Raw genomic sequence first — 27,666 nt, 5'->3', positions numbered from 1 at the left:
AAGAATAGAAAAAAATATAGTTGAGTTTTCTCATATACAAGATACTATTAATCACCACGTCAACACTATTTACTATAGTCGTTACTGAGCCAGTAGTGGAATACAGAGCGCCATGAAACAGAATACAAAACATCTAAATAGAAAGTGAACTGGAAAGAAAGAAAGAAAAGTATTCATATGGCAACTCATGTACAGCACTACAACGAAAACAATGAAAACTCCCATCTGCCTCAGGGGCATTTTCTTAAACATCTACAGCAAACTCATCACATCGGTCACATAGCATTCATCATTGTGGTATAGAAGTATCAAAATAAAATCTTTTCTTTTGATAACAAAAATATGAACAAATAAATCAATTTTATCACTAACAAAAGTCGCATTTATTTATTTATTTATTTATTTATTTATTTTTAACTTTTTTACAGAACCAGTATGAAACCTTTCTGATATGTTCAAAACTTTCCTGCTGAATGATGCAGATGTATTACACGACTGTCACCATGAGAATATCAAAAGTGCTCATTTTTTACTTGTGTATAACATGGTGTAATCAATAAATTTCCTACTTCTTTTGATTTGTTTTAAGTGTCCATTAACTAATACTCCAGTCTTTCTCTTTAGTTGAAGTGAATATTTGTAATCATGCATTAGTTTAGTTCCGTAAATTGTTAGCAGCAGATACGTAATTGCTTGAGGATTAATTTCTTGTCTTTCTGGTCTTTTTAAGTTGCAATATAAAGTTGCTGTTTACTGGCGTCCCAGACACTTTCAGAGACGATTTAAGAGAGTGCATAGTTCAAGCCCTCACTCCCCTTATCGTAACTGCCAGAAAGAAAAGTGACAAACTTATGTATTAAACTAAGAAATACACTTAAATAAGAATTTTACTTTTAACTGTAATGATTGAAATTTTAATCAACGGTAGAGTAATATTTACTAGTAAGGTATTTCAGAATTGAAAATCGTGAAATAAATTTGTATGCTCTCAACGTTTTGTCATCAAACATGCACTACAGAAGATTGCTCATTCTATATCCGACCATGCTGCCACCTAGAGTATCATGATGGAACTATGGGTTTGCTGGTGGGAGCAATGTTGTGTCAGACCTTGTAGGTGCATGAGTGTTATCACACGGCGCGGAAAATCAACCGGTATTGGCAGGGTTACGTAATGGCCCTTTCCCATGCTAAGTTTTCGTATGTACGCATTGTTAAACAGTGTCGGGAGAATGGGTTAACATGGATGTCCTGCGACGGAGCTTGCTGCAATGGAAACTGCAATGCCATCTACATGTGATAGTCCACAATACTGGTGGTCCAATAGAACATAATGGATGGTGATGACGCGGTATCTCTTAAGGTGAGTACACGAATGGTCGGATATAAAGTGAACAACCTTCTGTCCAACAAGGAAACAACCGTATAATATGCGAATTTAGCAAGAGGAATCCTTATCAATTTTTAATGATTATTATTATTACCATTCGAAGTACGAGAAACGAAGCCGCTAGTTACGAAAAGCGACGAACCGTCACATTTTTTCTTCTTTTTAATTGGGCGCATTGTCGTTATTTGTGGCCTTCTACATAAGAGTTAGATGCCTTCTAATTCAAGTAGCTTTTTTTTTTTTTTTTTACCTAACGTTGATAGGTTAACTCCAAAAAAATGTATGTCCACTGTGAATCAATCTTGGAGTTATTATTATTTCTATATACTTAAACACTGTGACAAAATTAATAGTTACATACAAACCTAAATATGTTACCCTCACTTAGAAACACCTTAACATTATTTTTAGTCGAAGCTATCTCCCCCACTTTCCCAAAGTAAGTTCGCGGCGACACCACTGCTTGTTATGAAACTCAGAAGTTTTATATAAAAATATAAATACTTGCAAGAAACAACTTTAAATAGTTAAGTTCGAGCAATTCTAGTAATCTAGAAATATGACGTCTTTAGTGGTTTATTTAAACATGTTTAGTTATTCTTCAGAAGTTTTACTAGAAACAGATTAATACTTTCCTTTTATAGCAGAACATTAAAAACATGGTTCCTATGTTTTGGCAAATAGACTAATAAAGCACTTTCAAAGAGTTGTTCAAGGAATATTTTTTACTTCAAAATAGACAATTATACTTACACGAGGGAATGCTGAAAAGTAATGATTTTTAACAGTAATATATGAAAACAGAGCCGTATAAACCAAATGCCATATATAACTAGAACTTTAATCTACAAACACAATGATTACTTTTAAACATAAGAGCCCTTGCAAACAACATACTTCAGCCAATGTACGAACACAATACCGTCATTGTAAAATAGTTGACCTCGACGGCGGAACTACAACCTGACTTCCTATATCGCTGCATCATCAGAATCCAAAAGAAATCCTTTCAAATGATTTTTAAGTGTGGGAAATAAAATGAACCCTGATGTAACCAGATCAGAACTGTACACAGGATGAGGTATAACAGTGACACGAAGGCGCTGAATCTTCTCAGACGTCATTGCATTAGTGTTGGGACGAGCACTGTCGTGCTGAAAAGAGAGGCTCTATTTGTGAACCAACTAGTCGAATTTGCGCTTTTAGTTTTGTGAGTGTGTTCCAGCATTTATCAGAATTAGTAGTAATGCCCTTACGCTGAAATTCCATAAGCACTATACAATGAACGCCCAGAAGACTGCCAACTTGATCTGCCTGCTACGAAAGTGTTCTAAGTTTCTTCACCTGTGGCAAAGTTGTTCAAGAACTCATTACTTCATACTGCTGGAGCAATTATTTGCAAATGTCCATTGTGTATTGTTTCATGTCAGGAATCAGCTTTTGCAAAACCCATCGTGCACCCATTTTCCAATATTTTAGATCTTCAATTATCGCCTGCTCTCGTTCCCGTGATACGACAAACTCATTGCAAGCTCTGCCTGTGATACGCCAGTTCTCTCGAACCAGTTCATCATCACGATTGCGATGTGGTTTATCCGTCGCACTGCGTGGCCTTCCACTTCGTTGTTTGTTAACCAAGGCAAAGCTCGCTCCGTGGGTTCTCTGTACAAGAACGAACAGCCTAATCTCTTACCATACTGATGTCTGGTCTACAAAGTGGGCAGTCATTCTCCGATGCATGTCAATGGGGGACACATCTTCTGTTGTGAGAAATTCGATCACTGCACACTGTTTCAGCCGACATAGTGTTGTTACATGCCGTCATGTTTCTTGCTATAGCTCTTGTATCCCAGTCATGACCAGTATGAAACTTGCAACAAATCAAGAGAAAAGTATCAATACAATGCACTGGTCACAATTAAAGATCTGTTTATATCCTAAAAAACAAACAGGAGGCATTACTTTTCTCCATAATCTCGCAAAACAACCTAATTTTATAATAATATAACTCTTTATACGTATTCAAGATTATCTTTGAAACCTATCCAATCGATTTCGCTGTTGAAAATACATTTTACGGATGGTTATAGATTACCCATTTACCACATTTAATTCTGGGGAACTGACCAATACCGTGGAACACGGTATTCGAATGAGAAATGTCTCTGACATACCTTTAAAAATTTTGCAGGAGTTTGAGTAGCCACTGCTTTGGTACTAGGTTCTTGACTTGATGATGATACCATATCTTCTGGAAAAGGTCCTCCCTAGAAGACAAGAAAAAACGCTGAAATAAATAAATAAACATAATTTAAACAGAAATGAAGCACACGTGTGTTCAATTTTAAAGAAACGTAATCATACATGTAATAGTTTAATATTAGTTCTGCGTTAAATGGTAGGTCTGGCTATCATAGAACAAGTTCGTTTATTTTTTTTAAAGAAAATGTCTTGTTTCCAACAGAACACGTTCTCTTTACTAGATACGATGGACTCTTTAGTTTAACGTTCCACGATTATATTCTTTATATAGGCTAAATGAAATGGATAAGTTATGAAAGGAGTGATTATGGAAGAACTGATGGAATGAAAATTAAGGGAAAGCGGAATTTTTCGAAAAAAAAAAAAAAAAAAAAACATGGACACAATGTTATCTAACAAGGAGAAAACTAGTTGTCTCTTGCACCAGAGATAACTCTACCATTAAGCCACCCTGTCCTCCTCCTTCGGACGACTGTGGTGGGCAAACACCGTGTGCATGGGTTTTCTCGGGGTTCTTCCGTTTCCTTCCACCATTTCATTCATTTCTCATCATCACCGTCTCCTTTAGCCTGGCCAGCATAACCGTGGGACGTAAAACTTAAAGATTTCATTTTCATTTCATTTTCCTTTGGAAGGCATCTCTTTGACATATAACAAAATATCTAAACAAAAAAAAAAAAAAAAAAAAAAGTACATTTAGAGACAAATAAATATGTCAAGAAAAAATATATCCACTAAAGAGAATCGATTCTTGGGTCTAATTTAAAAGTCACATCTGACATGATTTCCAATGGATTGTATGATTTCAAATAATTTTCTATAATTAACGACTAAATTTTCTTCGTTACGCTACATTGACGATATGCAGTGACTGGCCAGATATGCATATTCAACTGAATAATACACACTGAATAATACGCGTTGTCTCCCAATGCCACTATTTCTGGCTTTCTAGACTGAAGTACTCACTCACTTTTCATTCAAGTATTTCCCAACTGCTTCATGATGAGAGTTAACATTGAAAATTTAGTACATCTAGCGGAAATTGAACCCCCAGGACTAAGCGCAATACAGTGTGTGTTAAGTATTTAGCTATACAGGAGCACCTGTAAATTATTAAAGGACAAAGTAAATTTAATTGAAAAGTATAGTAAGTCGTTTCAGGTTTATGGTAACAAATTTTTGGTAATAAATTTGTTACCGTAAACCTGAAACGACTTACTATACTGATTGTGCTCGATGTGCAGGCCTTCTTTGTTAGCTATCGCCCTGCATCTCAATTCCCAGTACAGCAGACTATGTTGAAGCACAATTTGGTTAAGTCAGTTCCTGTTCTTGGTATTGTTCTTTGAGACGATAGATTCTCACGTCGTACCAAAGAACGTACTTTTTGCACCATATCGGAGCAGGATGTGAATTACTGAATGGATAAGGGGACTTTTTCCCCTCAACCACATTTCGACTCTTAAAAGGAACTAACTGAAGTATTCCGCCCTAACAGGGGCTTGTTCTCTCCCCAATCATGTTTAGTGATAAAACGTTTGAGAGACCAACATGCAAGAAGTACATGAGCACCGCAAAACAGCGCGTGACAACACTACATACCAAATAAGGACAACATTAACGTACACAGACGTATCAATGTGCACAATGATCTCAGGAAGTGGACACGCATATTTTAAATATTGCTATGCAGTAAAAAAAAAGTTCATTGTAGACCTTGTTGAAACTGTCCACCATTCATCTCAATACACAAATGATACCGACGAAGAAGGTTTTGTCTCGTGCGATCAAACACGCCTGGTATGTCGGAAATAAGAACTGCAGCTGTGACAACTCGGGCAATGAGAACTGGGCTGTTGCGACAGGAGTTTCGTACACAAGTTGTTTCATCTCTCCCCACAGAAAGAAATCAAGCGGTGTGATGTCAGTCGAGCGAGGTAACCATAACATAGGTCCACCCCTGACAATCCACCGCTCGGATACATTTCATTGAGGAAGGCCCTGACATGACGGTCACAATAAGCAGGGGCACTGTCATGTTGGAATCACATTTCCTGCATAAGTGCCAAGAGCAGATGTTCTAGAAGTTCCGGGAAGACCACATGGAGAAATGTTAGGTACGTGTCACCACGAAGGCGGTTAGGCAACACGTACGGCCCAAGTAGATTGTTTTTAAAATGCCGCACAAAACATTTGACTGTAAATCTGTGCTGGTGGTCACTCACCAAAGTGGCATGTGGATTTCCACATCCGACACATGACTATTGTGACTGTTGAACACACCCAGCTTGGTAAATATTGCTTCGTCGATCCACATAATCACAGTTGGAAAATTCGGAATGGCGATAGTTTGACGTAAGTACCATTTACAAAAGTCTACATGACGGGGAAAGTCTTATGGTAATAGCTTATATACTTTCTTGAACAATGAGTAGGTGCATAGCTTGATCATGGAGAACGAACCACACACTCATCTGACTGACGTATGATGTCTGGGCTATACAGCCTGTGTTGGATTGAGGACGGGCTTGAATTGCTGCAACAACTTCCTCTTCAAATCTAATAGTTCGCACACCTCGAATTCGTCCAATATTCATTTGGGGTCTCAGAGATCCTGTTTCTCGGAGACGAAGATCGAGCCGTTGAAAAAACACGTGCGACGGTAATCATCGATTAAGGAACTATCACTATATAACCTCTTCACCTCTCGGCTAATGAAACGCGTATCAGCCAGCTCGGATAGTCACAAATGTGTCATCTTAGCCACAACGTGATATCACATATAAACAACTACCTCAGTTAACAACAGAGCACTGTCTCTATTCTTTCAAATTACACGTTCCGCAACTGCCTACTTTAACTCAGGAACGTAATTTGATGTAACTTGCAATCACTGTCGTATAAACACTGTCTTCAAAGCGAAGCACTACAAGCTTGTTAAAGCCTCTAGCGGATTGCTTAAGGCCTCTAGCGGATTGCAATGTACCTGTGGTGTACTTGATACAAATGAGAAACAACAGAGCACTGTCTCTATTCTTTCAAATTACACGTTCCGCAACTGCCTACTTTAACTCAGGAACGTAATTTGATGTAACTTGCAATCACTGTCGTATAAACACTGTCTTCAAAGCGAAGCACTACAAGCTTGTTAAAGCCTCTAGCGGATTGCTTAAGGCCTCTAGCGGATTGCAATGTACCTGTGGTGTACTTGATACAAATGAGAAACAAAGCACTGCTCTTTGTTTTTTCTATTCGGTGCGCCCCTACAGAAGACTTGTATGTAGGTTGGTAGCACTCCGTCGCCTCTCCCCCGAAATGTATGTATAATTCGTGTATTGAAAATTATGGTGTTCCTTCAAGTATGTACGTCTTATACCTGATGAAGTTAGCTGACATCATGCATATGTCCCCTTATTCACCCATAAATTGGCTATGGAAGGTGACGGCAGGCCGCCCTCATTTATTTAAACGCTTTTTATGACCCTGCAGCAACTTTGATGATGTCGGGGTAGGGAAAGGGACAAGGATGAAGGAAAGGTGTCATCCTGGCATTGTCTATTGAGACTGATGAGAAACACTGCAAAACTTTGGTTAGAGTGCCGCCAAGATATCGAAAGTCGGCGTACCGACTGGGAAAATGCTTTTACCCAATTCTTGCTATTGCAATCAACATACCATAGTGTGAAATTTTGTAATGCTATTACTGCGAATGTGGTTAATTACATGTTCCATGTACGCATGTACTTCTTCCTGCATGTGAGTATACAACCCCGCACATCATATTTCGTCCACCACCTTGCGCTGTGAACATCTATCACAGCATGCAGTACGTATTGAAGCCAAGCAACACATTTCGCCTATTTTGGTCCACATACTTCAGAAAATTGCTGGGAATCCCTCTCTTTCTTTGGGTAATTCCTTGCGCCTTCAGTGTACACAATCGATTACTGCACCTCTGCGTACTGTTTGTGAGCCGCCTTTCGCCGCAGTTCTATGACTCGTCGTTTTGCCACAATTCCAAGTGGACGTTCATTTCTTCAAACTTTCGGATGCCCGTAACTCCGGATACATGCGGTATTCGACTTTGTGTTACCGAGACGTTTTTCTTTGTTTTCATGTCTAGAATCTCACCTCCCAAGTGTTGTAAACAACGAGCTGTTATACCATATATATATATTAGGGTGGTCCTTATTTATATGGGCAAAAATAAATTTACGAATTTCCTTGGACTCACCCCCTAAAATGGTTCCATATGGGACAAAATTAAGCCAGGAGAAAAATTAGATCCATTGAATCATTTTAAATGGTGCCCCAAACGACTTAAAATTTTGAATGCGTTTACAATACATAGTATATGAGGAAAAGCTGGAATAAACTCTTGTAATTTACAAACGGCTTAAGGGAATGGAAATATATCTTGGATAATGGAACTAGAGGAAATGACCAACCTAATTTTGTATAGCATTATTATGGCGGCCATCTTGAAGTCCGCCATCTTGAATTCAGGTCAAAATTTTCAAATAGGAAGAGGGTCATGTTACATATCATTTTGAGGTGGCGTTTTCCCAGAAGCACAAATCTCGTATTATTTTCAAGTTACCAATAATCTTGTAAGAGTTATTACGTGTGAAAAACGAAATGCTTCGATGTAATGTTATTTTATTGTAGTTATGGACCACAGATTTGTAAGAATTTTGGAAGTATTTTACATAAACTGGAAAAAAACTGCTAGAGAAAGTTAAATCTTTGTTTCTCCATGAACTACCAATAAGTTTTTCCATCAAGATGATTCATAGACCATTATGAGGAAAAAGAAAAAATATAACATGGAAGAAATTGAAATATCCCTTATTTATGTAGTACTGTAGCTTTGGGGTAAGTTTTCAATAGGTTTTCAATCTTATATACTACACAGTTCACTTTTGTCACATCTAGGAAAAGATTATCTATGAGAATTCACTATCTGCAAGACAAGCTGTTTCCGATACTCATTTTTCGTAAAAACGATGTAATCTTCTGCTAGTTTCACTCCCCTTTCTGCTGCATCGTTTATTATGGAGATGAATTTAACTATTGTCCTTCCATGAAGATAGTCATTGTTATCTGACCATGAAATCGGATCACACTCAAGAAACCCTTTGGGTATTTTAAATCTCACGAGAAAAAATTGTTTGTTGTATCAAAATCACTGATTTCTCTTTTCGCAAGATTTTTTATGGTATTATCCTTGCGTCAAGCCTCTCTGCTACTTCACGGTTTCTCCTTACAGATTTAATTCTTTCAACCAATTTTTGTTTTTCCACTATGTTAACTTCATCATCAAAAAACTCCAATGCTACGTATTCCTCCTTCAAGTACCAGAGATGCCGAGAAAATTTAGAAAGAGCCACTTCAGATAATTCATTATCTACTTGCCTATAACTGTACAAAGCTTTCAAAAATGCAGGTCTTGTAATGGTGAATGGGATACTTGATCACATTTAAATCAAGCTTGGACATATAGTCGTATCAGAAAAATTCATGCATTCCGAAGACCCGTTTCTATTTGCTTCGTTAAACGAAAATGTTAGCGAAAGAGAAATATTTTTAAACAGTATATTGCTTTTCCCATCTACCTTGCATGCTGAATTGCTCCAGGCAAACGAAAGAAAAGTCTTCGAGGAGGTATGCCATCCAAGAATGTCAGTTCTAAAAATTTACTGTAATCTCTGAGGTGTCCTGCTTCTACAAGTTTGATAGCAAAATTCAATACTTCATTTCTTACATCTGAAATGTTGTTCCTTACGTCATTATCATCATCAATTCTGGAATAAAGTTAGTACAATCTATTTTAGACCAACCGTTCTGAAAATGCTTAAATAGGGGAACGTCCGGTCCAGATGCAAACGAAACACAACACTTGTCAAATACACATTTTAAAACCAATTCATAAATGTAGTGTCTACAAGGAAGGTATAGAAGATCATTTTGGAGCATCTGCTCTAGCAGAATGAAAGCACCGTTCACATGACACATATTGCAGGGAATAGTGTGGCAACAAACTGCCTGCACGAACTTTACCAAGTTCCATTCTTCAAGCTAATGAATTGTAGTAGAAATAATATGTTCGTTCTCCTCTTCATGATGACAAACTGAGAACACCAATTAGCCTCTCATGAGTATCTCCTGTAATAAATATTGATAACCCGTCGATAGTCTCTCTACCAGTCAAATTCGGCAGTAGTTTTCCGTCTCATTGCACAACTAACGCACTTGATGCACTCCGAAATTGTTTTTGTGGTCTTATGCAACTTCGCTACGGATTTTCTCTCAGCATCGATGCATATTTATTACTAGTTCCTTTACATTATGGCCTAATGTTTCTGCCGTCGCTGTCAGAATATGTATTCTCGTTCTATCAGTGGACTTGTATCGATCAAGAGCAGCAACCTGTCTTGGAGTTTTAAAATTAGTTTTTCCCCTTTTACATCTCTTGCAGGGTCCGGGCGCACACAGGCATATATTTATATTTTATCTTACATACTCAACTGGGTTTCCCTCTTCATTTCTTGAAATGTTTACCTCCGTGTATTTTGGTGTAAAATTCATACAAATCATTTTCAGAAGTGCATTTTTCTTTTGCGTTCCTCTTTCTAATGAAGCCGCGCATATCTCTTTCGTTCTTTTCGAGCCAAACTCATGTCTTTACATTTAGTTGTGTAAGAGTTATTACTTGTGAAAAAGATAAATATTTTCACAGGTAATAATTCTTAGACGACTAAAGCTATCTTTAAAATAGTGCCAGATTTGCGTTTCTGGTGAAACGCCACCTCAAAACGATATGTCACATGACCCTCTTCCTATTTAAAAATTTTGATTTGAATCCAAGATGGCGGACTTCCAGATGGCCGCTGTGAGAATACTATACAACATTAGGTGTGTTTCTTCCTCTAGTTCCATTATCCAGGGTATTTTTGCGTTCCCTTAAGCCGTTTCTAAATTACAAGATTTTATTCCGGATTTTTCCCATATATTATGTACTGTAATCGGATTCAAAATTTTAGGTCGCTTGGGGCACCATTTAATATTATTCAATGAAGTTAATTTTTCTCCTTCCTTAATTTAGTCCCATATGGAACCATTTTAGGGGGTGAGTCCAAAGAAATTAGGAAATCAAAAATTAAGGACCACCTAATATATATATATATATATATATATATATATATATTGCACTTCAGATCTCTGTGTCCTGTAGGGCCTCATTTTATCGTCTCCAATTATTTTATTAATAACCTAATTCGCACACAGTACCGGTGTATATCCAAGCTTCCAATATCAGAGAGTCCAGCAACAACATGAGTGACCATTTCGTTGCGATTCTACACAACGGTGATTCCTTTGACACAGGGAAAACTTTTGTTCGTTCGTTTGTTCACCGAAGCTACATGGGATTTCTAATTTATGGTGAAATCCGAACCACTGTAATGCATTCAAATTATTTTAATGCTTTCACCGGGAATCGAACCAGGGACAACGTGCAGCAAAGGCGAACTTGCTAGCTACTAGACCAGGGGTAAGCTACGGAAACATTTAGTCGTATATTACTTATTTGACTTCGGAAAGGGCACAAACGTAGCTGTTCCAAAAGGCCGTAATTTTCGAAACCATATGAACACTCAAGCACAAACAACTGTCCGTCCTCCCTTTAAGTCAACACACATTATTTTCGAACTAACTTCTCACGCGTATACATACGCGCTGCTACCTAATTATCAAATTACCATAAACCTGAAACGACCTTCTGTATATTCTAATTGGTGAATTTATTCAATTATGCATCTTGAAATTCATAATTATTTATCGCGATAAGAAAAGTAACCAGTTACCCTTTCCAATTTGATGGCTTTACTTGTAGATGAAATGGAGCCTTCATCATCTTCTTCAGGAACAGGTTCCTCCTCCTCCTCTTCTGGTTGTTCTTCCACTTGTTCTTCTTCCGACTCCATGTCCTCCTTCTTTGGAGCTTCAGGCGATGGCTGCACCTCTGCTTCACTCTCCTGCAACAAATTACAATTGCTGATTATAACACTTGCCTAAAACAACTACGTACTTCCTTTCTTTTTCTCTCTCTCTCTCATTTTATTAAATGTACAGTACTAAATCAGCACAGTCCTTCACAATAAAACGATGTTAAAAACTATCTGCTAGACTAGCCTATCGCTCTCATTTTTTCAACAGTCCTTGATATCTTAGTATAAATTATACAATCTCGAATGAACACCAAAGGTTCTTTTTTCACTGCTGAACAATCAGTTGCTGAAGAAGACTAACGACTTTACCATTCGACTTAGTATATCTTTTCCACTAAGTTTCGTACAATCTGTCCCATTTTTCATCAAAATCAGTTTGTTCTTTCTTTAAAAGTTAGGAAATTAAGCCTGCTATTTGCGGTTGAATTTTGTCAGGAATAAAAGAAATAAAATCTATTCCAAATTTAAACGTCTGTGCACATACGTGATGTGAGGATAAAATCATTTTTCCACGCCAATTTTCGTAAAAACTATTCTATTTTACGTAATACGGCGTAATTTTCTTTAATGCTTCCTAATCATCTTTGATTTAGGGGTGTCATTTGTCCACCCAAAAGTTTGAGGAATACATTTACTTTAATCGATTGTCTACTGATATAGTACAGGGTGACAAATATACAATGCAACCCGGAGTTTGGGATAGTAAAACTTTTGAACCGGAGGCGGTACACAAATAATGATTATACTAAAATGAAGCCTTGTTCATGCATATATTTTTAAACTAGGAAGCAACGATTGAAGTTCACTAGGAACCACACAGTGTTGCCAGATGTAACCGAAGGTGTAAATCAAATTTTTTACAAGTCACGTAAATTGACTCATAACTCGAACTATGGATGCTTTGTCGCAAATTTTCAGTTTGTATAGTTGGAGTAGTTTGGAAACTATGGAATGAAAAAAAAAAATTCATTTCCATAGATAATTAATCGAATGAGGCCTCTGTAAGGGGTTACTAGGGAAAACGTGGTTTTCATAAATTAACATTCTGAACTGGCAACAGGCTGATGTTTCAGTGCATCAAAAGGTGTGTTAAGAATCTGTCTACATTATACAATTCCTAAAAATAATGATAAAGAAACTTTGAAATTATCGTGATAAAACTTTTACTTACATGCACCCGGCAACATTGCTATTCATTAAATCAAAACGGGGGCACTTCCAGAATTTACCGTAGAACTGACAGTTCAGTTCGTGATGAATAGCAATGTTGCCGGGTGCATGTCAGTAAAAGTTTTATCATGAGAATTTCAAAGTTTCTTTTTCATTGTTTTCAGGAATTGCATAATGTAGACAGATTCTTCACACACCTTTTGAGGCACTGAAACATAAGCACTGTTGCCAATTCAGAATGTTAATTTATTAAAACTACGTTTTCTCTAGTAACCCCTTACAGAGGTCTCACCCGATTAGTTATCGGTGGAAATGAATAATTATTTTTTCCATTCCAGTTTCCAAGCTACTCCAACTATACAAACTGAAAATTTAAGACAGAACATAAATACGTATGAGTTATGAGTCAATTAACGTGACTTGTAAAAAAATTTATTTACACCTTCGGTTACATCTGGCAACATTGTGACGTTCCTAGTGAACTTCAATCGTTGCTTCCTAGTTTAAAAATATATGCATGAACAAGGTTTCATTTTGGTATAACCATTATTTTTGTACCGCTTCCGGTTCAAAAGTTCTACTATCCCAAACTCTGGATTGCATTGTATATTGGACACTGTGTAGTACAAAATGTGAAAATCTTATGTCCATGGTGCTCTTGCCCCTCTCAAGTAAAGTCTGAAATGACGCCCCTGCTCTGATTATGGGAAGTGAAATCGGTCAGGAATAAGATAAATAAAATCATAAGAGCAGTTTTGGTTAAAACAGCAAATTTTGATTTTCACTCTTCAGTAAATTATCCTTATTTTTAAGGGTAGGAAGAAAATTCGAACCCTCGCCCTGGAGAATCGCATAAAAACCTTAAGTTTAAAATTTGGTCTTGATACGTTGAATGGTATGGCCTCTAGACGAGTGTACATCTGGGATTAAGTAACAAAATGGATTAATGTTTATATAGCTATAAGATATGATTATCTTACTTCGCTTTCACTTTCCTCTTCACTAGATTCATCTGACTCATTCTGTCGAGCACGCATTTTCTGTATCAGCTCCTGATGTCTTCGCAATTCGTCGCATGCTTTATTCCACGTTGATGTTCTTTTCACCTAAGAGAGGAGAAATCAAACAAAGGAATACAAATTACGTTACAGACAATATATTGAAATACACAATTTTATGAATAATAGTTTTATTAATTACATATTAGTACAATTAATTACTTAAATAGGGTTCCTACTGATCTGGAGAAATCTATTTTCCTGACTTCTCCCTGACCTTTGGCAGAAAATTCCGACTTTCATGACAGGTGTCGGAAGACGTTGACATATAAGAGGAATAAATAACGGTGAATATTTATATATGAGAACATTTATTCTATAGAGACAGTTATCGAAACCAAACAGCAATAAAAACGAAATAGGTATTATAATGGTTGGCTAAGCTAAAAAATTGGTCAATGGTGTACAATTAATGTTAGAAAAAATATATTTTATAAAAATTTCCCTGACTTTCCCTAATTTTCAGTCTTTGTCCCTGAGCTTCCATGACCTGCACCATTTTCCCCGAGTTTTCCCTGACTAATAGGAACCCTGTTAAATATATGTTGATATGACATGCAGGTGGACTAGGTATGCTAAATATATGTTGACATGGCATGCGGGTGGACTAGATATAAAAATTATATGTGAAAGCAAGTTGCTACGATAGTAAATGATCAATCATCTCTAACTTGTGCCATAAATACATTTTTTTAAGTGAGTATCGTATTTCAATTTATTACAAATTTTCTTTCCATAAGAATGCTTGAACAAATTTCCAATGTATACAGTTTACAGCAAATTATTTTCTCGCATTATACATATACATCTCTTTTTCTAAATTAATTTAAATATAATTACCAAGTTCATTGACATTTTTATGCAACATTACTAATGAAAAAAATCTCAGTTTAATCGCGAAGTCAAAAGTTATGATTCATTGCTTCTACAGATAATCAAAAGCTTAAGTGTTATTATGCTTTTATGTGTAACTTTCCGAATAAGCATATAGTACGTAAAACCTGTGATATAAAAGGAGAAATCATGTTAATACACAATGGCAGTTTTATATATATATATATATATATATATATATATATATATTAGAAACCTCTGTACGGAGATCTGGGATTGAGAAGTTTCTTCAATGATTCTTAGTATCTATTATTCAAGTTAATCTACAATAGGATAAAAGATAAAGAAAATTAAATGTGATTAAAAAAAAAATTAGCATAAAACATACCTGAAGAGAATGTATATTTACAGATATAGGCCTAATATGGCTTCTCTCTATTACCGCCCTCTCGTGGTAGCCACCGAAAAACCGAACATCGTACTGGTCACCGTTTATTTTTATAACCTGTAGGTACATAAATACATGCGTCACACATTACATACATTTTGAATTAATCTTAACTATAATAAATTAGAAACCAGAATCAATTAAAATACATTTCTACTTAAACTATAAATTAATTTACGTAAAACGTGCGTATACAAAAATCTCTTCGGCAAGGTCACAGTACAAAATAATTTTCACGAAAAAATCTACTATATTCAGAAATCTTACGTCAGAACTTCCTTAGTAAAAATACAGGGTCGAGCACGAATATTATACCATTTGTTTTGTTCCATTACACATGTATCTACCATCAAAATATTTCAAAATTAGTGCAGAATTAATTGTATGAGAATGGAAATTTAGTTCAATGTAGTATGTGTTCAATGTGATCACTATTTTATTTCACAACCTCTTGCAAGCTAACCTTTATATTTGTTAAAACCTTTCTGCACAAGTCTTCCGGAATTAGATGGCACAACTCATGATGAGATCCCTGAGTTGAGCTGCACTCGCAGGTTTCCTTGCGAAGACATTATCTTTCAAGTAACCCCACAACAAGAAGCCTAACTAAGCAGCTGTCCTCCTTGTTTATTTGCTAGGACTTAGTGTCAAAGCAACGCGAACTGCTTCAATGTTTTCAGGGGTGCGGACACTTGGTTTGCCCTGTCGATTCTTCTCCACCACAGAGTCAGTTGTTTCAAATTGACGATACAATCTCTGAAAAGTATGTTTACATGGAGCCCATTTTGTACTACAGTGTGCACGAAAACGCCTTTGTGTCGCTACAAAACTCCTCGTTTCTGTAAATATATATATATAGTACAACTTTCACCTTCTGTTCAACATTCAATCTGCTCTTATGCGCCATCTTGAAAACTGTTGTTTGGCGCCATGTAATTATTCGTACGCCATGTAAATTGTTTGGCGCCATGAAAAAAAAGAAAAGAAAGAAAATGCAAGAAAGGATTAAACAGCACCAGAATGATGTAAGATTGAAAAGGGACAACAATGCGATATACAAGCATCAGAAAGAGACAAACCACAGGATGGGGTGGGAAGGAGCAGAGGTCATAGAAGTAGAGAACAGAACTTTGGTGAGAAAATGGAAGGAAGCCAGGGAGATTATGAAGGCAGAGAGACAATGTGATGAATTGGAATGCAAGATTCTCGATAAATAAAGAGTGGGAAAAGATTCTGCTTAAAGAAGAAATGAAAAGGAAGAAGAAAGAAAGAAAAAATTAACAAGGAAAATAAGGATAATTAGAGGACAGAATGTATCCAGCGAAAAAGTAAACTTTTAATTGGACACGTATGCAGTTAAAAGTGAAAGTGAAAGCCACACAAGTGTTACTTTTTAATGAAGGAGCGGAGCCTAATTAAAAGTTGATCTCCGGAGAGTATATATAAGTGATGACCAACTCCCAAGCAGCCAGAAGGAGTGGAAGTCTGATGAAGACTCAGTTATTGTGTTGAAACTGTTACGTGATACTTTTTTTTTTTTTTTTTTTTCATATTATCACATAGCCTTGCTCAGTGTGTTATTGTGTATTAGTAAATATTCGATACTAACTTCTTCTGACAGCTGTCGAATTTTCCATAAACCAAAGTATACGAATACGAGTTCTCAACATTCCATCTATAATATTACATGTGTACTGAACAAAACAAATGGTATGACATTAAGTGCGCCAAACTGTAAGTTCGTTTGAAAGATCTACTTATGAATTTGACTGAAGCATCCCATTTAAGCACCAAAGTTATATGAGAGAAAATTATATGGAACTACAATTTAACTTCTTCCCAAATTATGTTTGGACTGCATAAATTTTGAACATTTACAATAATATTTTTATTATTATTAATAGTATAAATTAATGAATTAAAGCATGTTATTCTATCAAATTAGATTTTACACTTTCTTGTATGAAGATCGTAAATTTGTCAAATTATCTTCCAACATGAAACAACAGAGAAGAAAATTTTAGTTTTCCAGAAAAATTACTATACAAGATAATGATTCGAAAAAAGACTAAAGTATAGCTAAATTGTTGGTTTCTTTCATCTGAGGAAGAATAAAATTCAATTCCAGTTATAGTACATAAATTTGAATGAATTCCGAATTAAGCTATAACTCCATTTCTCATATAGCCTCGATGGAAAAATACGACATAGAACTAGCAAACTATCTAGTGTATTTATTTTACAAGTCAAGCTAATTTTAAAGTGCTGAGTTTGATTTCTGTATTATTATTTTTATATTACTGTACTTCGTAACACTGACATTTTGGTTTTTGAATAAAAATGCAATATTGTTAAAATGCAGTGTAATTTATACAAAATACACTGCAGAAAACGTTAACGTACTGCATTATACATATATAATATACTTATGTAATTTATAAAAAAAACAATAACAAAAACAATTGCGGATTTTCAAGTGCATTATAATTATACTGAACTGATCTCTGTCGCCTTCGTCAGTAGCTCTGGAAACACACATGAATGTCTTTTCACTTTTCGTATAGTAGTGCAGATTACGAAGTTACTGAACGTTCGTACTTTGATAACGGAATTAAAAATACTAAGCTGAGTTCAAGTATTCAGCTGCAACTTTATTAAGTTGTTTCAGAGCTCGACACAAACTTAAAAAAGCTATATTGCATTTAAAAAATTCATAACGGTATGTAGCTATTAGTTAGCAGAAATTTTAAGCAATTGACCGGAAAGTTAAATAACTACGTAATATTTTAAATTTATAATCATAACAGTAACTTTATATGTATTTTTCAATGATTAACATAATTTCTAGCCTTCCTCGTTGGTCCACTGGCTAGCACACGCGCCTTTGGTGCACGAGGTCCTGGGTTTGATTTCTGAACGGAGAGCCTTGAAATCTGAACACATTACGGTGATTCGGATTTCCCCTGTAAATCACTGTCTCATACAGCCTCGCTGCTGAAAAGGGATGCTAAACTTCCTCCAACAAAACTAATTCTACAACACTTACTCCATTGCACTAGAACTTCAATATTAAAGAAGTTCTAGTACAAAGTATTTGCAGTAGTATATCGTTCAAACGAAGAGTTGTTCGAGTACAAGATTTTGATTTTAAATTTTTCACAAGCAAAGAGCACAAAATGACATTGTGAGACATGAAAAGACTTCCACATGAGTTTCGAAGAGCTACTGATAAGCTGTTCACACAGCTGTAGAAAGGTACTAAGTATGCACACAAGTGTCTCCTTACCTTTGCAGGCCAAAAAGGAAATCCCTTCTGCTTTGCGTACACTAGATCATGAGGTGGTTTACATGGCTGGCAGAACCAATATTTATCAGTTTTCTCATTCGACACACGATAACAATCTCGACACTGACGTATTTCTTGCAGATCATAAATACAGTCTCTCAACATTTGGCGAGCCATATCAGCTAATATACTGTGAACTATAACAAGAGAGCATTATCAGAACTTTATATATGCAACCTCATTGCAGTAATTCTGTACACAAGGTTAAACTTATGGAAGTTTGGGATTCATCCCATTTCCCTTCCTTTCTTTCTTTTGGGTAAATCCATTTGAAGTGGTCCAGAAAAGGAATAAATCGTTGCTCGACAATTTTTAAAAAATCTGTTTTTTTATGTACAGGTACCTTATCATGTCGGTAGTTCAAAATAAGCATTATTTTAATTTTATTGGCTTTTGGTTTCGAGTGGCAGCCATATTTATTTTCGAAGATGTGCCATTTTGTGGTGTTGTAAGGGGTTACAGAATCTGAAATATCTCAGCCCCTAATTACCCTATCGGTGTGAAACCAAAACCAAAATGTTCAGTAAGTTCTGCACTTTAAGAGTGTATATTAGTTACTGTCATTCATAAATTATGAATGGGTAAAATTAAAATTTGAAAAAGTAGGTGATTGACGTTAAAAATCCCAACTTTGGCACCTATTATTTTTAAGAAGGAAAGGGGTCAGGAAGTTGAGCTTTACTGAATAAAGAGGTCTGATATGGTTCTTATCACTCACCAAGTTTCAACCCTTAGATGTGTCCCCCTATGTTTCTAGAAATTATCAAAAATTCAGAAAAATGGAAAAAGTGCATATTTCACAGGTATATATATCTGGTGGGGGACCTGATAAAAATATACAATTCCTCCCCATAACAGGTCTACATGATATTATTCTATACCCAAAATTAGGAGTTTCAGATTAGACTATAAGTACCTTTATTATAAACACAAAGTTATACCTATAAATAAGCATAGGCAAACGTACGGATAAACGAGAGTTTACTGTATATCCATCATAAATCGGTTGGCAATGGATGAATAATGCATAGAGTGGTTAAGCACAACATACAAGAACAATTCTGGCTCTTACGTACAACTTTAAACAGTCTGTTCCACAAAAAGTTTGGATATTTGATCACACAACTGCGGAGTGATAGTATGACACCGATCCGTTGCTGTTGTAAGCTTATTGGGTGTAAGCTTTCGTAAAATGTTCTTGAAAGGTACCCATGTCTTGTTGTCTCTTGAAATTTTGAATGAAGTTCATGGTCCTGGGGGTTCGTAAAAATGCACTTTCACGTCATCATGTTCGATGCGATAATCGAGTAATCGATAACAATTTGATAAAATTTCAAAACCGTTTCATAGATAAAGAATTTTAATTTTATCGAATTATCGAACTTTTGAGACACCCGAAATGTTTGAGACTCCCGAAATGTTCGGGACTCGCGAAGTGTTCGAGGCACTCGAAATGTAAGAAACATTAGACAACTTCGAGACACTCGAACTGTTCGAGAATCTCGAATTGTTTGAAAGCAGCAAATACAGAAATATATTAATATGATCGCATTTGTCGAGTCGCTTGAATATTCAGAAAAGTTCTGGATTATCGGAGTTTTCGAAAGAAACGATATATTCGTGGTTATAATAGTTGTATATAATATGTATTACATACTGTATATGCAGAGTGTTCATTTTAAAACTTCTTTCCTTAGCAATGTAGTGAAGGGAAAGTTTTTTTTTCCCACAGATCTGTACAAGGTTTAAGCAGTCTGTCAGAAGAGAGAAAGAGAAAACATGCATCACCCAAAAGGAATTGGAATCCAAGACAACATTAGTCTACTAATAGTCACTTTGCCGATTGCGCCAATAACGGGGCAGGCAGAAAAATAATTTTACATATGATTTCGACAAATGCAACTTTGCAATAACTTATCAGATGAAAAAAGTTGTTTGACTAGTTTGGCTGCAAGAAGAAATCATTGGAGAGGTGAAGGAACCGAACTGTTCATCACTACTTTTGATAATACCCGAAACTTCGATAATACTCGAAATGTTGATAATACCCGAAACTTCAATAATACTCGAAATGTTGATAATACCCGAAACTTCGATAATACTCGAAATTTCGATAATACTCGAAACATCGATAATTTAAAATACTCAAACGGTTTCGAGTAACCGAAGACAACTCGATAAATTTTCACTCCCGAAGTTCGATAGATCTTCAGCCTTATTGAACAACCCTAGTTGGAACAAGAACTCTGCTGAATTGTGTTTTCAGTACATTTGTTCTGTTTGCTTATTAACAGGATAACACTTGTTCTTGTATGTTGTGCTTAACCACTCTATGCATTATTCATCCATTGCCAACCGATTTATGATGGATATACAGTAAAATCTCGTTTATCCGTACGTTTGCCTATGCTTATTTATAGGTATAACTTTGTGTTTATAATAAAGGTACTTATAGTCTAATCTGAAACTCCTAATTTTGGGTATAGAATAATATCATGTAGACCTGTTATGGGGAGGAATTGTATATTTTTATCAGGTCCCCCACCAGATATATATACCTGTGAAATATGCACTTTTTCCATTTTTCTGAATTTTTGATAATTTCTAGAAACATAGGGGGACACATCTAAGGGTTGAAACTTGGTGAGTGATAAGAACCATATCAGACCTCTTTATTCAGTAAAGCTCAACTTCCTGACCCCTTTCCTTCTTAAAAATAATAGGTGCCAAAGTTGGGATTTTTAACGTCAATCCCCTACTTTTTCAAATTTTAATTTTACCCATTCATAATTTATGAATGACAGTAACTAATATACACTCTTAAAGTGCAGAACTTACTGAACATTTTGGTTTTGGTTTCACACCGATAGGGTAATTAGGGGCTGAGATATTTTAGATTCTGTAATCCCTTACAACATCACAAAATGGCACATCTTCGAAAACAAATATGGCTGCCACTCGAAACCAAAAGCCAATAAAATTAAAATCATGCAAATTTTGAACTAATGACATGTTAAGGTAACAGCACACAAAAAATCAGAATTTTTAAAAATTGTCGAGCAACATGCATTGGACCACTTGATATGGATTTACCCTTTTTTATTATGTTTACCCTTTAATTCTAGTTTCCAAAGATTTTTGCTCTGAAACTGTAAAGCACCCATATCTCTATGCATTTTAGATCCAACACTTTCAAAGACTTCGGGTACACACAGTCTTACGTACAATATCTTTCGCTTCTATAGTTACTTATTTTGGTTTTCCAGTTTTATTTAAAACAGGATCACACGCTTTCACTACTAAAATTCCACATTCAATTTATTTATAATAATTGAAGTGTGAATGGTTGTATTGCAACATTTTAACCTTTCACTAAAAAGTACGATTTTGAGATATTTCGGAAATTTAAGTTTGAGAAAAAAATTTAAAGGAAATGAATTCCAATAATCTCATCTCCATCCTTCAAACTGAACACTAGACAGTAAATATAATATCACTAAACAGAAATATCATATCACAGTACAAGTTGTCAATTTCAAACATTTTTTATGTACAAATTACTACACAATACTATTACAAATTCGAAGGTAATCGCATTATTCGTTAACGTGATTATATAGTAACGATCAGAAGCTATGTCACAGTTAGTGAAAACAGAGTAAGATAGAGTCTTATCTTAACTGCTTTCCACAAAACAAATGAAATTATTAGTCAACATACTTCTGACAACTCTATGCTCATCAGCAGTTAAACAGGGTAATAATTAATAGTTAAAAGCTCTTAACTAATATACGCAGGTATGAAATTGTTGAGTGTCGAATAAGAGTGTGATGCCCTCACTACAAAATGGTGGTCTATGATCAGCACTTCGTATTCATACAATAATTTTATATAATTTCATTATTTCCTCTGGCTCTGCTGCAACAAAGCATGTGACGAACTTATTGCGAAGTATGATTCAAGCCTATTTTTGCTCCCAGAGATGGATATACTCGATAAATGTATCCGAAATATCGATCTTCAAAATAAAATTGTTCTGTATAGGAATACTAAGGTCAGTAAATTTTTTATGCTATAGTGTGTATCTTACGTTCAGGAAGTAACTATAATGATTATAGACGTAATCTTTTTTCGTTCCGTACAATAATACTTTTACTATGCGCTGCTAGCTAATTTCTTTTCTATACGGCAAACAAATTATTTCCCCGTACAGATAACACACTACTACACAACACAAAAGAAAGTAGAAGATACTTTAACACATATATCTCCCGGGTGGGTAAAAAACTATGTATTTTTAATACTCTAATAAAAAGTATAATATTACTATTTCATGTTGAAAAGAGTGTCACAATATAAAGTAATTACTAAGATTTCACTCTACTTGTTTCATTTAGTTCAATCGTTGACCGCTTTGAAGAACCTCATGCAATTTAAACAAACATGGCAGACCGCTTACCTATATTTATGAACGAGTTTCCTGTACGCTGGCTTGGACGGTATGGACTTCACGAATGGCCAGCAAAAAGTCAGATCTCTCTGTGATTATTTTCTTGTGGGGCTACACTAAGGAGGAGGTGTACAAGTCGAAATCTCAAACAGTGTAGAATTGGAGGCATAGATTCAATAAGTTATTGTCGACATCTCAATTGACTTCCTTCAAAAAAGTATCACTTGTATCCCTGGTTCCTTGAGAAAGCTGGTTAACAACACAGATGACTATGTTGAGAATTAACATATTCTTTTGTTTTCTTACGGACATGTACAGGTTTTCTTTAATAAATAAGAATTAATACTACAGAATTTGAAACAGTTTATAAAATACCTAGTTATTTTTCTTTCACTATATATATCATTATCAGGTAATAATTTACGTATAAATTCTTGTGTAGATGAAAATTACCTTTGTGTCATCATATATATATGGTACCGAGTGTATCAAAAGTCCGGAGCTATAGAGGCAAACTCCGTTATGGATAAAAATATGAAAAAATAGAAAGAGAGAAAACTTGTTGGAAATAAGTGCTTTACAATCTAAAATCCTAGATTTCTTCCAATTACACCAACTGTTTGAGCTCCACATTGGTAAGGAGCACTACGATAATAAAAAAGTAACGTTTCCAGTCCAGTAGGCTGTTCGAACGGAACGTAAGACACAAAAATGACACGATGAAGGGCACATTGTTTGTGAGGGCACCTAAAACACCTCAAGTTCGTTTCTTAGAAACGCTATATCATTGGTGTGGTGACGGTCAAAGAGAAGAGCCTGTAGAACTGGCAGCGTTGCTTTTCCAACACTTAACATAGGGCACCTTACCAATGTGGAGCCCAAACAGCTAGTGCGTTTGGAAAAATTCTACTATTTTAGATTGAAAATCCCTATTTCCAACAACTTTCCTCTTTTTATATTGTTTTCGTATCTTTATCCGTAACCGAGTTGGTCTATAACCTAAGACTTTTGATAAATCTGATAAATCACCAATATGACAAGAACAATTCCGATTCTTACCGCCATGATAAATTACAACATTATGAACAATCATCTGAGCATCTGCTTGGAATTCCTCTAGAGATTTATACTGATTATTCTTCGCCTTTTTCTCCATTGTTAACAGATCCATAGGTTGATATATTAAATAGCTGACTCTCCATTTATCCTCCTCGTCGATTACCCACTTGATACGATTAAACTCTTTGTACTGCAACACTGTTCGATCGGTGGTATATGTTGACCTCGTAGGTAACGGAGGGGTCTTCGGTGGGGTTGTAGGTAAAATTGGTGGTTGTTTATCTGACACGGACGCTGGTAACTAAAAGAAGAAACAACATAAAGATCAGGAAATCATCAACAAATATGCGCTAGTATAACACACAGCGATACTTAAAAAATTATTTGTATGCTGCATTATTAATTTATTTATATAAATAAAAATGAAAGAGACTTAATACCTCTTGAACCACCCGACGATCTCGATCAAATTTTCCACATCGATGAGGTCCGGGCTTGGGACGGTTTTTATCATTTCACTTTGACAATGCAACTTAGGGGATGAGGAGGGGGTAGATATATAAAAATGATCGAAAATGACCGATATTAGTGTCGAATCCATATTTTTCGGGGTTGCTAAGATGAACTAACAGTGACTCTTCCGATGCCGTTTAAATCAAAATTCAGCTCTACAACTTGGAAGAGGTGGGAGATACATAAAAATAATCGAAAATAACCGATATTAGTTCCGAATCCATAGTTTTCGGGGTCGCTGAGATGAACAGTGACGCTTTCAATGCCGTTTAAATCTAAATCTATGTATGTATCCCACGTGTCCCAAGTTGCAGGCTTAAATTTGGATTTAAACGGCATTGGAAGTGTCACTGTTCATCTCAGCGACCCCGAAAACTATGGATTCGGAACTAATATCGGTTATTTTCAATTATTTTATGTACCTCCCACCTCTTCCAAGTTGTGGAGCTGAATTTTGATTTAAACGGCATAGGAAGAGTCTCTGTTCGTTCATCTTAGCAACCCCGAAAAATATGGATTCGACACTAATATCGGTCATATCAGAAAGGCTTCAGTAATAGTAAAAAGTGACTGACTAACGGAACATGTTACAATTTTTTTTCTTATTTTAAGCCAGCGAAAATAAAGATAATGACATATTTCCGAAACAGTGAATCAAGGATCGCAAGAGTGGGAACGTCAACAAGAGGGCCATTTGTCCCCGTCACGATAGAGATGATTGACCAAACACTACAAACTACCAAAAACCATGTTTAATAATAATATAAAAAATGCTACAAGATAAAGGACAAAACAAAGTGTAAAAAAAATGAAATGAGTGAGATAAAACTAGTACAATATATTGATAAGACAAAGAGTAAAAGAATAAACAGAGGAGATAAAATATTGAAAAAAAAAAAAACCGATAAAGTACGGTGTAAAACAGACATGTCAAACTCGAGGCCCGCGGGCCGCATGCGGCCCGCATCGCCACTGAATGCGGCCTGCTTATGTCTCACTATTTATTTCACATAAATAAATAAATAAATAAATTAAAAGAAGGAAACGAAACCTTCAGCATCATATTTTGCTTGCTACTTTACACACACACACACACACTGTGGCTCGCCTTAACTTGACCAGGGTTGATCTGATGATACACAGAAGGACACCTTCTTCAATTTCATGAAAGAAAAACAGGTGTTGTGTTTAAAAACAAATAACAATAAGATTCACAGTTCTCATGGTTAAAATAGTTTTTGAAGGGGAAGTGTTTTTCTTATTGTTGAATAATGATACCGGAAAATGCCTAATTTTTGATAAGCAAACATTAATTTTGTATAAGTACTTTAATATAGTTTGTAACATTTTTGTAACAGAATTCTTAATTAATAACCTTTAATTATTCCTAATAACCCTTTCCTAATCAGCCTTCTTACTGTAAATTGACATCAACTATGTACGCATTATTCAGACACCATATATATATATATATATATATATATATATAATATTGTAACATGCGGCCCGCTCATCTCAAATAATTTTTGGGGCCGCGGTGGCTCAGTGGTAGAGCGTTCACCTCTGGCACTTGGGGTCCCGGGTTCGAACCCAGCCCTCGCCAAGTGAACTTTGTGGTGGAAAAACACCGTGTGCGTGGGTTTTCTCGGGGTTCTCCCGTTTCCTCCCACTTTCTTCATTCCACCATTTCATTCATTACTCATTGTCACCGTCTCCTTTAGCCTAACCGGCATAACCGTGGGACGTAAAACTCAAAGATTTCATTTCATTTTTCAAATAATTTTTAAATGGCCACATATAAGAAATCAGTTTGACATACCTGGTGTAAAATAATAAAGACCTAGTTAACAATAACACAGATCTTTGAGTCTAACATCCCACGAATATGCTCTTTAGGCTAAGCGAGGAGGATGATTAAAGCAAATGAATGATGATGGAAGAATTGGTGGAATGATAAAGTGGGAGGAAAAGGGAGTACCCTCCCAAAACCCACGAGCACGATGTTGTCCACCACAAACTTACTTGGCCAGGGATCGAGCCACAGACCCCACGCACCAGAGGAAAGCGCTCTACCACTGAGCTACCGTGGTCCCACAAAACAGATAACAGTAACAATATATGGAAAAACAATAAAACGAAAGAAAAAATGATCAGTAACAACAGAAAGACTAAAACATGAAAGAACACAAGAGAACAACATTGCCAGAACTAGAACATAGGTTAGTATAATAATAAAATGAAATGAAATTAAATCTTTCAGTTTAACGCAGGGTTGGCAAAAACCATGGTTTTTATCAAAAAAAAAAAAAAATGTTTTTTTGGTTTAAACCAGGTTTTTTTGGTTTAAACCAGGTTTTTATGGTTTAAATGATTTGCTTTATATATTCATATCATATATGGACAGAAATAAGTTTGTTTCGCCTTCATGTTATTATGCAACAACCGGGTTATGCTGGAAGGGGTCACATAAGCTTAAAGCGGAATAAAAACCGCTTCTCGAGTTACATCCGAGAGAAATTGTCCTCCATTTGAACTCGGAACCAGGACTAATTGGCCACAAATGCGATACGTCTGCCGACTCACTCACGAAGGAATCCTGATAAAAAAAAATACGTTGTACTGATCTTTACATGCTTCTTAATATAACTGTCAAGAGTCATTTCAGAAGGACAAAAGATAAACAGTTGCACAAGTGAAACCATTACACAGAATTACATATGAACAATTTCAAAGTACGACGGAGTACAGAAGAACTAATTTAGTTCAAGTTAGTTAACAACGACTTTTATTGGTCCAAATTAAAGAAATACACCGACTTAATCTGCATATCGATAAGAAAAGTGTATAAAGATACGAATTATTTGAGTCCACTGTGGCTCACTCATTTATACATAAATAGATACCAAAGATACTTATTTCACTAAATGCCTCTCGTGGGGTCTGTATGACCCCCCCACACACACACACACAAAAAGTACGGCATTTTCGATGTATTTTATCAATAGTAAACATTGAAACGAAACAATATTTAGAATTTTTCTTCGATTGCAATTACATAACAATAATAACAACTACAAAAAATCACAAAATAAACATTTATAAACTTGTAAAAAAAAAAAGTTCC

The 27,666-nt window shown here is 35.7% G+C and overlaps 1 protein-coding gene across 3 annotated transcripts in view; it reads right to left on the bottom strand.

Moving 5' to 3' along the window:
• Nucleotides 1-27,666, bottom strand: part of LOC145668861 (zinc finger MYND domain-containing protein 11) — a 99,620-nt gene that overhangs the window by 19,763 nt on the left and 52,191 nt on the right. For all 3 annotated transcript variants that reach the window (XM_081737085.1, XM_081737084.1, XM_081737086.1), the window contains exons 7-12: nt 24,030-24,330; nt 18,461-18,657; nt 15,115-15,231; nt 13,815-13,940; nt 11,521-11,691; nt 3,565-3,657 (exon numbers count right to left, since the gene is read on the bottom strand). In XM_081737085.1, coding sequence (XP_081593211.1) covers nt 3,565-3,657; nt 11,521-11,691; nt 13,815-13,940; nt 15,115-15,231; nt 18,461-18,657; nt 24,030-24,330 — 1,005 coding nt within the window. The remainder of the gene's footprint in view (nt 1-3,564; nt 3,658-11,520; nt 11,692-13,814; nt 13,941-15,114; nt 15,232-18,460; nt 18,658-24,029; nt 24,331-27,666) is intronic.

This window comes from Thermobia domestica, chromosome 13 (assembly GCF_964235325.1).
Source record: "Thermobia domestica chromosome 13, izTheDome1.hap1.1, whole genome shotgun sequence".
NCBI classification, from domain to species: domain Eukaryota; kingdom Metazoa; phylum Arthropoda; class Insecta; order Zygentoma; family Lepismatidae; genus Thermobia; species Thermobia domestica.
Note: the sequence above shows the minus strand (reverse complement) of the source record. Positions and strands in the feature narration are given on the sequence as shown.